Source organism: Daktulosphaira vitifoliae, unplaced genomic scaffold (assembly GCF_025091365.1).
Source record: "Daktulosphaira vitifoliae isolate Bord-2020 unplaced genomic scaffold, ASM2509136v1 Scaffold_1, whole genome shotgun sequence".
Lineage (NCBI taxonomy): Eukaryota > Metazoa > Arthropoda > Insecta > Hemiptera > Phylloxeridae > Daktulosphaira > Daktulosphaira vitifoliae.
This window is the reverse complement of record NW_026099572.1, coordinates 48,250,232-48,266,048: the sequence shown is the minus strand read 5'-3', so window position 1 is coordinate 48,266,048 and position 15,817 is coordinate 48,250,232. Positions and strand designations below refer to the sequence as shown.

Here is a 15,817-nt window from a genome sequence, read left to right as displayed (position 1 = left end):
GCACTATCATTAAAAATTAAAAAATATTTTAGTGCTTTAATTTAATATATACCAAAAGGGAAAATATATGCAACAAAAATGTCAACTTTTATTTCAAGAAATTTTTTGCAATTTTAGTATAATAATTTACGAAATCTATACTTTTACCATTCAAATTATAACTAATATTAAACATACATCAATTTTTTTTAAATTTGAAAAAAATTGTATTAAGAATTGAGAGCAACGGCCAAGTCTTAATCATAGTACACATATTTATTTTTGATACCCAATACATTTTTTCCAAATCTACTCACATACTTATTATACAGAATATTTTTACTAAGGCTTCCCAAACATACAATGGAAATTATTTAGTGACTTAAAAACTTATATATCCATATAATTCATAAAAAATGTTGCCCTTAATGTACTTCTAAATAAATAAGAGTTTTAAAACATATTTTATTTTAAATGAGTGACTTCTAAAACAAAAGGATTGGAAAATGTCAAGATTTTTTTGTCTTAAATCAGGAAATATAAGATATAACACGCTATTTAATTTTTGCTGGTTGCTTAATTATAACAATATATATTAATATAATACACAAAATTAATAGATATCTTTTTGCCACTTTTTTGTAACTACTTAATATTAAAATTTTTTTTCAATGAACATGCAAAATTAGAGCCTAATATATTGTTTATTAAAATAAATTATTTGTATAAAGTTTAATAATTTATAACATAAAATTTATGCGATCTAATTTTAAAATTGAAAATAACACTTAAATAAACACAATTATAATACATATAAAGAGTTTAAAAAAATATATATAATGAAAACATATACATTATTAAATAATTTATACATTACTAATTAAAAATGATTTTTAAAAAAAATACTGTGTTACTTTTTTTGTTATTTATTGTGGAGACAAAATTATGTTACGGAAACAATAACTGGGAGAAAATTGAAATATCATTAGAAACAGCTTTAAAATTAGACACTGGATTCTCATATGATAGTTATGATGAGGTACGGAATTTGTCATTTTCAGATATCAAAAATGAAATGTTGTGTGGAAATCAACATCTAGAAAATATCATGTTTAGGAAAAAAACGGATATAATATTCTTAANTATTACTGTGTTAATCTTTTCGGTTTGTTTTATTTTTGTTAAAATAATCTGTTGTCGCTCATTTAATAAACGGCCCACGGGTCTCTACCCTCAAAACCAGTGTCGACCACATTTTTGCGACGCAAGTCGTGTCAAATGATTATAAATGAATCGATTACAAAACAATTTTTAGTTACAATGATAAATTATTATATTGATGATAAACTAACTATATTTTGGATAATGCATTTGTATACTTATTATGTTAAATTTTTTAGTAATGATGTATATCGATATAAAAACAATATTAAAAAAGCTATCGAACAAGTTATCGAAAATTTATATCATGTAAGTAAAAAAATATGCCGAAACAATAATAATTATGATGTTGGTTATTTTAATGGAGAATATTATATACTCCTCACAAATCTAATAAAAACTATGTATCAAAGACAAGAAATCAACAAAATTGATTTAGAAAATGTAGAAGAACAAGAAAATTCGTTCTCACTCAGAAATATTTACATGTGTGATATAATTGAAGACAAAGATTTATTGAGAACTATTATAATGGATTTTGGTGAACAGAGTGAAGATATTTTTGAGACTATTTACAATAACATATATAAAGAATATACAACGGCAAAGAATTATTTTTGGTTTGATAAATGGATACAACAAATAGGAATTTACCAACAAAAAATCTTAAACGTTTTTAAAACTGTTTTAATGCATTTAATGAGAAATAAATTGATGTATATTTCTTTATTTTTAAAAAATAAACAAAAAGTAGATGCAATATATGGCCTAAAAAAATTGCAATGTTTAATTGAGAATACCATTATATTATTTGATGGTCAAGAAGCTCGCGATGTTGAAAAAGTATTCAAATCTTTTGATCAAGGCGATTACCATAATAATTTGATATTAAATATTGAAAATATAATAAATAAAATAAAACCTAACTCTTTTGAATTAATTTCAAATGATTTAATAAGTGATCCAGGCTACCAATTAAGTGTTATTGTTAAAGCTGAAAAGTATATCACATATTATAAGTTAAATGNAGTATATCACAAATTATAAATTAAATAAAGATGATTTAAAATTTATTGAATATTTATACACAATCTCAGATTCTAAAGCAATGAATAATCATTTAGTAAATATATTTTTTTTTACTAAGTTAATCAATAAAACATTTCAAAGTGTTAATATAAAAAGTATTTTATCATATTTAAAATTTACTGAAACTTTAAAAATATTCATTTTCGAAGATGAAAATAACGATGAAAATAACAATGAAATAAGGTTATTAGATTTGTGAAAATAATTTTTTTAAAAGTTCAAACNATATTTAAAATTTACTGAAACTTTAAAAATATTCATTTTCGAAGATGAAAATAACGATGAAAATTACAATGAAATAAGGTTATTAGATTTGTGAAAATAATTTTTAATCAGTTTTTTGAATCATCATAATTTATTTCAAATCAATACTAAAATTATTTTAAATTAAATTGGAGTTTATTTTTAATGGTGTTTTAATGGTCGTTTTAATAATATCACTTACATTGTGATATCACTTATAATATNTCGTTTTAATAATATAACTTACATTATGATATCACTTATAATAATAGCATAGAATATGTTTTTTGAATATGTATTTCACATATTATAAATATTTTTAACATCAAAACAGAGTTCCCTTCTTAAAATACTAAATAACCAAATGATATCTGGACAAAATCTTCAGCTTTCATGATTATGCTATAGATTGCAAGGACACTCTCCTCTGATCATAATTAGCCATTTTACATTCTAAAACCAGTTCTTTTTTGGCATCAAAATACAAAAAATCTAAGAGACTCTACTCGAAAATCATTTTTTTTGTGAATTAGCCCCAACAATTTTTTTTGAATTTAAAATTTTTTTCAAATTAATAATAATCTTAAATTTATAATATACTTAGAAATGTTGGAGTGAATTTAGTTTTGGTGAATATTTTAATTTATATTTATTTACTTATAAGATAATAATATTATATTTTTCCTATCATGGAAATAAATATTAATTAATATTTTAAATATCAGTTTTTTTTTTGTAAATTATTTCATTTTAATGACTTACGTAATCTTATTTTAAATGTTTATACAATATTAAAAATCTATTGTGCGTATTTCTCATTATGTAGCAAGTCTTGAGCTTTTATTATTTTAAAAATAGATATATTAGGTTTGTAAACTTATGCGTACTTGGTAGATAGTATCAAGCTAAATGTCTTTGTTTTAACAAACATGCAAAACTTTGGACCAATATTAAAGCATTCGAATAGTCGACCTTCAAAATGCCAAAATCAGCTATTTCATTGTGCTCTGCAAACATTTATTTATATATATACAATGAATGACATCTATAAAAAAACCACATGAAAATAATTATTATATAAATAAGAAATTTCTTCTCACGTGGGGAGACTATAATGGTAGGGTTTTTGATATGCATTGTAGTAATTAAATCTAAATGAGATAAAAATCATTTTTTTCTTACATAAAGTGAATTAAGAAAAAAATTCATTAGTATTTGGGGTTCGTACTTCGTACCTTAAGCGTGAAATATACATTAGTATTACCGTACATCACATTTCTACTGTGGATAAAAATTGAAGTTTAAGCTAGTTCAAATTTTTAATGTTATTTTTCTTGACTTAAAAGAAGCAAAAAAAATTTCCAACAGATGGTTGCGAAACAAGTTTTTTTTTCTTTTCCNCCAACCGATGGTTGTGAAACAATTTTTTTTTCTTTTCCTTTTTTTTTTCCAAGACCGGCATAAGTATGGATCACCCTGGAACTACCATGAAGAATAACTTTAAGGCGGCTCACGTCGTCTTTAAAACTAACACCACTACGTTGTGAATCAGCCCGAAATTAATCAAGAGCTGATTCAAAACGTGGGTAGGCCTCCCCCGTTAGCCGAATCCCAGAGTGGGATCCGTTTCCGGGTTACACCACGTGGAAATTAAGGCAGAGATTTGTGTAGGGGCAAATACCTGACAAAAAACNACTAATACCTCTGAAAAAACATAAAAACATAGAACATGAAGCCTAAGACCGTAGAATAAACCAGCGCCTCAGGTCCTCCTATGCCGGGCGGCGTGGCTGCCTTTGTTTCAGACGTTCCGCTTCCTCTTTCTTTAACAAGATGGATTCGGCAAACGCCATATTCTGTACCATACGTTATTCGACGGTCAAGAAGCTTATGATGTTCAAAAAGTATTCAAATCTTTTGATCCAGGCGATTACTACAATGATTTGATTTTAAATATCAATAATATAATAAATAAAATAAAACCAAACTATTTATAATTAATTTCAAATGATTTAATTAATGACCCAGGCTACAAATAGAGTATTAATGTTAAAACTAAAAAATATATCACATATTATAAGTTAAATGAAGATGATTTAAAATTTATTGAATATTTACACACAATCTCAGATTCTAAAGCAATGAATTAATATGTATTTTACATATTATAAATATTTTTATCACCAAAACAAAATTCCCTTCTTAAAACACTAAATAATTAGATAATATCTTGACAAAATCAAATTATTGTACAGATTGTAAAACAGTACCTATACGCATGGCTTCTATTATAAGTAGTCTACTAGAGTTAAAGACGTCAGCTTCTTTAACCATTTATTCAAACAGTGTTTAAAATCACTATGAAAAAAAAATGCTTCGATGCAAATCATTAGACAGTGTTTAATTTTAAAAAATTGGTGTTATTCCAAAACTACATGATCTGCTAATTCCTTATTAATATCCTGATTAAGATAAAGTATGTCGAATGAAAAAGGGATTATTAAAAAATATTATTTCTCATTAAAAAATTAGCGGTATTTAAATTTGTAATTTTTTTGGAGATTCCCTCCATACAAAAGGAAAAATTTTTCAATTTTTGAGGGTAATGTCTTCGACTAGATACAATTTGTGATCTTTTGACGTATCGTTGAAAGAAATCCGTTCGGTGAGAGCTGAGAAAAAGTGGTAACAGACACAAAAAAAAAACACATCTTTAGCAAAACCAATACCTTCTCAGCTTCGCATCGAAGCTAAAATTTAAAAATCAATAATTTCTAATTTTTTTTAATTAAAAGTGCCATAACTTTTTCAAAAATAAACAAATCAATATAATTTTTTTTTTTTATAGATGAATGATATCTTTATCTATTATTTGATATATTTTTTAATAAATTTGACTCTTTATTTGCCGACAGGAGAGGATTAAAATTACAACTTTTTCACAAGAAAATTGACTTTTGAAAATATTCCGGAAAGACTGACATTTGTATATATACCTTAAATTAAAGCTTATGTACTATACTTTAATTTTAAAAAATAAATTTGACCACTTGACTTGTCTTCATGGTAAAAATGACTACTGTATGCAAAAATAAGCTATTATTGTGAAACAATTCTTGATATTATATTTTATATTTTTTAACATTATGTAGCTATAACCTTTTAAAAAATACATGAATCAATTATATTCTTCAATGATAAATACTTTATGTATACCTATTTCATTCGACATACTTTATTTTTAAATCGGACCATTTGNTCGACATACTTTTTTTTTAAATCGGACCATTTCCCTTTATAATGTCTTTATAAAATGTTTTTAATTATTATTTATCCTAATAAATTATTTCAAAAGAAATAATAATAATTTCTATGTAATTCTTGGTATTTAAATAAATGATACAGTTGAAATATTCAAAACTATTTTCCTATATATATATATCCTATAGTTTTTAACTAATTAGTGACAATATAAAAAATTATTGGTGTTGGAAAACGTATGATTGCTGATTCTAAATTAGCACGAAAAATTGAATTATTAAAGTATCTTTTTTACTCGGATGAAAATTTTTTGCGGACCATTTATTTATATTTAACAATAATTTATTAAATCTTTTTAACAACTTTGTTTTAATTGATTCATTTAGTTAAGTGAATCATTAAAATTAATTAAGTTCTGAATATTTCAATTGCAGAATCTTTTTAAACACCAAAAGTTACTTGGAAATGATTATTATGATTTCTATTTACGTGTTCTATTACGATGAAAATACAAAAAAATATTGAGCTTTTTTGATAAATTTACCATAAATAGTAATTATAAAACTTCCTAAATGCACACTAATCTTAAAGATACAATTTTTTTAATTCTCATAAAATTTTTTGATGTAAATTTCAAACTTGCAATTAAGCTAAAAAAGTTTTGACAACATATTCAATTATTTTTACTATAAACTTTCACAAAACTTTATCAAACATTTTTCATCAACTTTAAATAACCAAAAAAATAGGTTGAAATTAAATTTTAGACTGATCATTGTTAACACATTAAAAATTTTAGATTTTCAGAAACATGTTGTTGCAGTTTTGACACATATTAAGTTTGATAGTATTTTATTGACTTCTATCCATCAAATTATTTGTACTAATATTGAAACTCTTATGGTACATAAAAATTAAAATAAAATTTATCTTTCAAGCCACTCAAATTTCAATAATATTGATATGAATGAAGTATTCCCAATTAATACTCGGGAAGATCTTAAAACATTTGAATTCAAGCTCAAGATAAATGAAAATGACTTCAAATGCATACTTGTAAGTAAAATGACTTTTTATTGCTTTTCTTATTATTGATACATACATTAATGCCTTTAGAATGACAAAATTCTATATCAAAATTTGAAGTTCCATTTAAATACTTTCTTAGTTTTTTTGTATATTAGTTAATATTATTGTTACATAACGACAAAAGATCATCTAAATAATTCTTACTAAAATTAACAAACTATTATTTATTATAGTATTAAAAAAAATTCTCATGGATTTACAAAAGCAATATTCAGTTGTTGTAGAATACAGTTCATTAGAATTTAATAAACTAGCAGATTTCTTCCAAAATAATTATGATGTTTATGTATTTATTGGTTTCTTTTAGTTTAATATTTTCTAAATTTATCAATCATCAAGCATCTTATAAATCGTATCTTGAACCAAAGTACTGAGAGGGTACAAAATATTTATATCAAATATTTTTCTTTTTGTTTGATAATTTTCTTAAAACCTACTTCTTTAAATCAAATTAAAGCCAATACAATGTACTTGTAGATAAAAAAAAATATAGAAAATCTTGATTTCTAGTTGCTGCTATAATTATAATTAATTAACGCTAATGTCAGTATGTGTTTAGCGTTGATAATGGTAACATTGTTTCCGAAATACGTATTCGCGACTTTTCATTATCTTTTTTGTGGCTTTGAGTTTAACATTTTTAATATTTTTTAGTTTTTTAAATTAATAATATTTTTAATATAGTTTTAATTTTACTTAAAGAAAGATAACATGTATTGACTATTGTTAATTTTAATAAAAGGAAAATAGTTTTCATTATATTTTTCTATTACTATTGGTTTTACTATATAATAAATCTATTATTTAAATAATATCTAATTGAAGATACTACTGTCAAAACTTAAAAATTCTCTCATACCTGGTAAATGGGTGGGAGAATTATCCCAACAAATTACGATTTTTATAAATCAGTAAATTTCGATTTATTTTAACTTTAATACATAAAATAATGTAGCTTTTTGAAAGATAAATGAATGCTAATGAAATTTTTTTTTTTTAATACTTACGTTAAAAACATCAAAATCGGTGAGAGCTGAGAAAAAATAGTTAAAGACAATAAATAAATAAAAACATCATAGTAAAATTATCAGCTTCTCAGCTCGATCTAAGATAAAAAAAAATATTAATTATACTGTAGATAGAGGAATTAATTACTGTTTAAATACTTTTCAAAACACGGTCTTCATGTTTTAAAACTCTTAAAAACATTTGTAGTAGTCGCATTGGATTATCTTAAGTTTTACTTAAAAAATAAAAAAATATATGCATTTTAAAATATTTTACATCATAGAGCTCAATGAACTAAAATTTAGTTGTACAATTCAATACAGGAGGGCAAAAACATCGTACGTTTAATGTAATATCTTCAAAAGAATAATTTTTATAATTGAAAAGTACACTATACACTTTAATTGGGGGAAAAAAATAGTGTTAATCATTTGTCTTTTCTCTTACAATTGTTGTTTCAGCTTCAGTTTTTCAGACAGGAACAAACATGTTTAATTGGCTTAAAAATAAGAGAACGATTTATCTAAAACAATGATTAGTCCAAAATAAAATTTGAAAAATTATTTTAAAAACTATAAACATTTTTACACTTTTGCTGGATGAAAGAAAATTTTTAGAAATGTTTACAGATAATAATAAACAAATGATTACTTTACTTGCATTCTTTATCTTAAGTGTTAATAACTATTCAATTACTGGTAGAAAAATGGTTATTGGCTGTTCATTAAATAGATCATTTCCTTATTTTTAAACTATTTCAAAAGAGCTGACAATGCCTCTGAAAAATTATCGATACAGCGGAAATAATGCTTTTCTAAATAAATACGTGTATTTTTTTAAATTTTTAATTAAGATTTATAGGATACTTTTAAATAGAAAATAATACATCTTTTTTTATACTCTTCCGTGAGATATAGTTAACGGATCAGTGTGTAAAATAACCTTAAATTATTCTTATATGTATTTATTTTGTGATATTTTATGCAAACCGTAATTCAGGTACAGCTAATAGGGTTGATAATTACTTTAGATCCTTGTACATTCACCAGTCTTTTGTAAAAAGTGATTAATTTATTATGACACTTTTAGATTTAATCCTAATTTAATAACTATTAGGATAGCTATTAGTTATTAGAATATATTCTTCTTAGTTAAGTTTATCAAAAAGATTCTTAAATATTGTTTTTCATATCAAATCTTAATATTAATCATTTATTTAAAAAATAAATAGTACTAGTTAAAGATTATAATCTATTAAGTCCAATCTGCAATAATTATTAAAGTTTCGACATACTTATTTAATAAATAATAAGACAAGGTTTTTAAGTTATTTAGGAGACTTTATTTATATTTTTTATAAAAATAATTAATTTAAATGCGGACAAAAACCCGATCGGGCGAAAAACCGCATCTGCAATTAAAAGGGAAGCCAAACAAGAGAAAAATGTAATCCGACAAAAAAGCACACCTAACACTATAGGAGAGAACGCGTGAAGCGTTTGTTACTTACATACGTGTCTGTTGTGGATTCTTGTTCATTCTTAACTGATTTCCTGTTTTTACTTTGATTAGACATTTACATAAAATCTATAAACTATTTAGATTATTTTTATTTATTTGCTTATAGCTAAATTACTTTTAATAAATTAAAACTTATTTAATTTTTATTGTATTACCTCGAACAAATTCTATGATATCTTCAGCGTATTTAATATAATCAATTATTTTTGTTTTGTTTCCTATTTTATGGCTGAAATAAATACTACTGATCCAGTGCTGGCCAAGTACTGTTATTATATTATAATATAATATTCTATCACCTCCAATATTAATCCAGTATTGACACTGCACTACGCTTGGTAACTGATGTAAATAAAAGCGAGTGAATTTTGGACTACTAATATATAATTTTATAAAAGTCTTGTCTAAAATTTTCATAATCTATAAATGCATTCTATTAAAAATGTATATTTCAGTATAAATAAAATATATTTTTGAAAATTAACAACACATGGTCATTGTAGATACAATATGAAGTATTTTAAATTAATTGAACTCACTTATTTAATTTTATACTTGTCAAATGATGTGTATCAAGATGTGAAATTAATTTTAATTACTTAATGAATTGAGTGAATAATTCACTATAATACTTAGATTTTTTTAGTTCATGTGTTCCTCAAATAAATACAATATTTTTGTTTCGTTAAAGGTCATACTAGGTTCAGAAGGATTCAATGGATTTTTACCAATGTGTCTAAATTCCTAGATTTGGCACTGTTAACGAAACAAAAAACATTGTCTTTACGATGCTTTGTAACTATGTATTAGAAACGTATTATGTGCCAATATTAAAGCATTCAAATAGTCGCCTATCAAAATGCCAATATCAGCTACCTTAACACGTTCTAAAAACATATATGTTGAAAAATTTTTTTTTTAGTTCATGTATTCCTCAAAGAAATACAATACACCTATTTCGTTACAGGTCATACTAGTTTCAAAAGGATCCAATGGGATTTTTTCCCATGTGCCCAAATTCATAGATTTGACACTGTTAACGAAATGAAAAACATTGACTTTACAATGTTTTGTAACTATATATTACGAACGTATTATGTGCCAATATTAAAGCATTCGAATAGTCGCCTATCAAAATGCCAATATCAGCTACCTTAACACGTTCTAAAAACATATATGTTGAAAAATTTTTTTTTTAGTTCATGTATTCCTCAAAGAAATACAATACACCTATTTCGTTACAGGTCATACTAGTTTCAAAAGGATCCAATGGGATTTTTTCCCATGTGCCTAAATTCTTAGATTTGACACTGTTAACGAAATGAAAAACATTGACTTTACAATGTTTTGTAACTATATATTACGAACGTATTATGTGCCAATATTAAAGCATTCGAATAGTCGCCTATCAAAATGCCAATATCAGCTACTATAACTCGTTCTAAAATCATATATGTTGTACAATTATATTTTTAGTTCATGTGCTATTTAATAAATACAATGCTCCTCTTATTTCGTTACAGACCATTCTAGGTTTAAAAGAATCCACTGGGATTTTTGCATTGTGCCTAAATTTCTAATATGACACTGTTAACGAAACGAAAAACATTGATTTACAAAGCTTTGTGCCAATATTAAAGCANAACATTGATTTACAAAACATTGTGCCAATATTAAAGCATTCGAAAAGTCACCTATCAAAATGCCAATATCAGCTATTTCATTATGCTCTGCAAACATATATGTAATTATATATAAAGTTATCAGTTAAGATAAATGTGCTAGTAACACATTTTCTTTGATATATTATGTTATAAAATTCACTCATTCATTATTGTTAAGTTACAATATGCATTTAAATACTTATATTGGATTTAAAATAACCTTTGGTTGTTATTTTTTGAAAATTATAGTATGTTGAAATTTATTTAATTTATTCTTTACTCATCTGGAGTTAATGAATATGATAAATATTTGAGACTGTTTCTATCATATAATTAGAGTGATCATTAAATTAAATATGATTATGTGATGAAATAAATAAATAATTTTTAAATTAACATTAAAACTTAATAAAACTATTATAATTTAGTTACTTTTCTCAAAAAATGATAATCAGTTTAAAAATATAAAGACCCTGAAAGCTTAAAATTCTGTTCATTTCCCACTATATTTATAATGCACTAAAATATAATTTTTAATCTTCTCTGGCAATGTATTTAAATGTCCATAATATTATTGTTATTAATATACTTTTCAAATAGAAATAGAAACTGAGTAGAACAAATTTTAAAATGGTCATAATTATCTTCCCTTTATATCCATGAAAAAATAATAGTAATAATAAAACTAATTTAATTAAAAATCATAAAACTAAAACAACTAAAATATATTTACTTACCTAATTTTAAGTCTAAAAAACACGTTTAGACCTAAATTTTTTAATAATAAATGCTCGCGTTGCATTGTATGCTGATTTAATTTTACTTTTAATAGTTCTTTTTGTCTTACCTATATACCGATAACCTTTTCCGAAAAATTTACTTGATGAGATATTAACATCATCATGTTTGCCATCATTATCGTTGATTGAGTTTTCAATGATATTTGAATGTTTAACATCTTCATCTGACTTATTACTGTGATTTTCTACATCATTGCGCTTACTAACATAATCGTTTGAATTTTCATGATGATCAGACTGCGTATGTGTGATTTCTTCTGCAATGATTTGGGTATCAGTTATATTAAAATGTTCAACTCCATCATTTGATTTATTTATGGGTTCCATATCATTGTGTATACTACCGTAATCGTTGATTGAGTTTTTATGATAATCAGACAGTTTATATAGAATTTCTTCTAAAATGATTTGTATTTTACTTATATTTAAATGTTTCACATCATCTTCTGATTTATTTATGTGTTCCATATCATTGTGTTTACTATCATAATCGTTGTTTGATTTTTCATTATAATCAAACTGCGTTTGTGTGATTTCTTCTGCAATGATTTGTGTTTCACTTATATTTAAATGTTTAACTCCATCATCTGATTTATTTATGTATTCCACATCATTGTGTATACTATCATAATCGTTGTTTGAGTTTTCATCATGATTAATCTGAGCATATGTGACTTCTTCATCAATGATACTTGTATGAGTGATAGTTAAATGTTTAATTTCGTCATTTGACTGGGATGAGGATTCCATGATATCATTTTTACCATGATAGTCATTACAAGATTTTTCAATAGTCTTTACTTCAGTAAAATATGTTTTACATGTCTTTTTTAAGTTATCATTCCACTTTTTAATTATTTCTTTGTCTGAAACTCCATTATTTAACATCCAAATAATTACGTAGTCCGGCTTATTTAAACTTTTGAATGTTTTATTAGGTAATGTAAATTTTTTCATGTCTTTTGGTGCTTTATAAACAAGAGTAGTTTTAACGAAATTTCCTAATACACTGTATTCCCAACAGGCTGTTGGTTCACAGTTCGTAATCGAGTCTAATATTCTTTTATATACAACATTTTTTTTAGGCCTCTTGTTTATGTACAATTTAACTTTAGGTAAAGGACAAGCTTGGAAGAGAAACAATTGCCGATGGTTTTTATTTAATTGATTGTAACTCCCAATTTTGTATATTTGATATTTCATTGTATGAAATAAATCATCAACATATTTTTCACCTTGTTGAATAAATTTCATCATTATATTAAAAGCAGTTTTATTATCTATTATACTTAAATTTGTGTCACAGTTTGTTTGTCTAATATGCATTAAACATTGGATGATCTTTGGTATATTTTTTTTATCGTTTTTTAATATTTCCTCTATAATAGCTACCGGTGGTATTTCATCAACTTCTTTCAATAGTAATTCTTTATTGACTAAATTTTCTCCTTGCTTGTACCTATCAGGCACTAGATCAGGAACATTCTCGTACATTTGTTTTTTGACGAGTGCTTCCAGTAAAACTATATCGATTTCCATGTTTAGGAAATGTTTTAATTCATTTGGATTAGCAGTATATCTTAAAGTCATCATATTGTTATATTTTAATTATTATGATTAAGTTTAAATCAAATAACTTTATAAAAATGACAATTTTGGATAGTACAACCTTTTGTTTACTTATGTTAGTTGCCATGGAATGGAATGGAAATGTATACAATATTTTTTTGTATTCAATAATAACTTTAAATTGTAGATAGTATAATTTCTTTAAATAATGTTTAAACGTAATTGTTGTTCACCAAACTTCAAATTTAATTTCTCAACTACTCATATTCTATATAATTTGATGTCATCAAATTATATGTTTTTATTATAACCCACTCAATAACTTACAGAATAAATATGATTTGAACATTTATACTATTCAACCCTTATGCCTTGTATGGGTGTCAATTTTGTTTGTTTAAATGGGAACACATTTTTGAGTTTAATAAAATGATTGAGTTTTTAATGTAATATGGCATTTGAATTGTAATGTAACTCTTTTAGTTTATTATATATATAATATATATAAATATATGAAGTTTCAAAATGTTGAGTTTATTTACATGTTTTTACATTTACTTTATTTGGCTTTTTTATTTTTTTGACGTTGTTATTTTAGTTACATTTTGTATATTGTCAGTTATGACTATCAATAGATATGCTTTTTGTATTGCCAGTATGTGTATTTATAAACTCACAAAAATGTACCTTACTATCATTGAAAATAAATGCTGCGAATATCAACGTCATATAAAACCAATTATCTACCTGTATTTGTAGTTGTTATAGGTATAGGAGCTGTTCTATTTCATTGGAATGACAGACCTGAGGAAAGACAAGTAATTGCCTACGATAGCAAAAGGTGAAGCGAGACAGAAAAACGTTATGCAGCAGTCGAAAGAGAATGTTAAGCCATTATATAGTTAGTCGAAAAGTTCCGACCCTTACTAAAACCGGCCGTTTTAAACTCCTTACTGATAATTCAGTATTAACCTGGGTTCACAAGACAAGAGACCACTCGAATAATTCGTATTGTGTGGATTCTCGTGGTTTCTTGTCAAATAGCTTTCGCAGATGCTAAAAAAAAGTCCTTGAAAGATCACGAAACCAAACTCAACGAATACCAGAGAAAATATCAGCTATGCAATCGATAGGAAATAGATTTCATCATATTAGATTTTATATTGAATTTATAATATAACTCAGAAAATCAGCTAAATGACCCCGAAGTTTACCATAGGCAACTGTGCCGTAGGTCACCGAGGTGATAACCAAGAGAAAAATCGTGACGCTCTTATCATACCCCATAAGACCTGCACGGAAAACTGTTACAAAGGTTACATACGATTTCAATTATATCTTTATTTTGCAGCCGACGATTTCATTACTTGACCACGTTCCAGGGCAACGCGATTACCGATTGTATAAACGCCGTATTCGTAGACGTTAGTATAAACATACCGTTAGGTTTTCAAACATGTTGTAATTTGTTTGCTTTCAGTTGTTTATTTCACAGTGTTGCACCAAACCGAGAGAGTACAGAGTCACCGAGTGGCCTATGAAATATACGCCCTGAGACTTGGTCGTTCGTCTTCGACTACGAGTGTTCCGCCATCGTGGAGTTCTGCCTGGCGTCCAGAGACTTTGTGAGTATAAAACATGGCGTGCAATCAGTAATTAATATTATGCAAACACAAAATATACCATTGTTTATACTATATTTGCGTTTCCTTGTGTACAGCAACACTACTTTTCTTTTTGGTCCGAGGGAAGACATTTCAAAAAATACGGACCGGTGTTTATCATGGACCACATATTTCATGATCACTACGCCAACAAAAAAACATGGCTGTTCCGAATCAACAAAAAAGTTACTTAATCGTTATTAATAGATGCATAGACGTTGCTGGATTGTGATTAACTCATCGAGTTTTCCGAAATGATTTATGTATAGTATCGCTTACCGAGTTTCAATATACTTTTGAATGAGAGTGATAAGTAATAATTGCCTTATCAAATTTCTTATCATGGTATTAATGTCAAGGTTGTAAATTATAGTAATCACGAAAAGATAGTGTTTTCTTCTGTCCTTTTCTCNTGAAAAGATAGCGTTTTCTTCTGTCCTTTTCTCAATACGTATTTCAATGTTTAATACAGTAAAATAATACATGAAAATTCAAATTTTCACAAACTTCAAAACGCTACAGAATATTTACTACTGAATATTAATAAGATATTTTTTTACTAAAATTTTTCTTAAATTCTACTCTACAAAATAGCTATCTTAGATTTTTTTTTTACATTTTATTTAAAATTTAAAAATAATTAATATTTTTAATAAAATGTAAAAAAATTAATTATTGAGATATAGCTATAGACCTAACGTATAACTATTATTAAAAAAAAAAATCAGCTAAAAATATTAACTGGATCAAAAGTTATTTAAGTTGTCAG

General features: G+C 25.3%; 1 protein-coding gene across 2 annotated transcripts in view; it reads left to right on the top strand.

Annotated features, from left to right (window-relative positions):
- The window catches only part of LOC126900264 (uncharacterized), a 22,363-nt gene extending 7,057 nt beyond the window's left edge, over positions 1-15,306 (top strand). The window contains exons 1-5 of one of the 2 annotated variants that reach the window (XM_050675858.1): positions 2,175-2,412; positions 6,672-6,789; positions 14,736-14,808; positions 14,865-15,009; positions 15,105-15,306. In XM_050675858.1, the coding sequence (XP_050531815.1) occupies positions 2,249-2,412; positions 6,672-6,789; positions 14,736-14,808; positions 14,865-15,009; positions 15,105-15,252 (648 nt within the window). In that variant the 5' untranslated portion in view covers positions 2,175-2,248 and the 3' untranslated portion in view covers positions 15,253-15,306. Of the gene's footprint in view, positions 1-2,174; positions 2,413-6,671; positions 6,790-14,735; positions 14,809-14,864; positions 15,010-15,104 lie in introns of those variants that run through there. The other variant, XM_050675867.1, reaches the window with a different exon arrangement.
- The last annotated feature ends 511 nt before the right edge of the window (positions 15,307-15,817 follow it).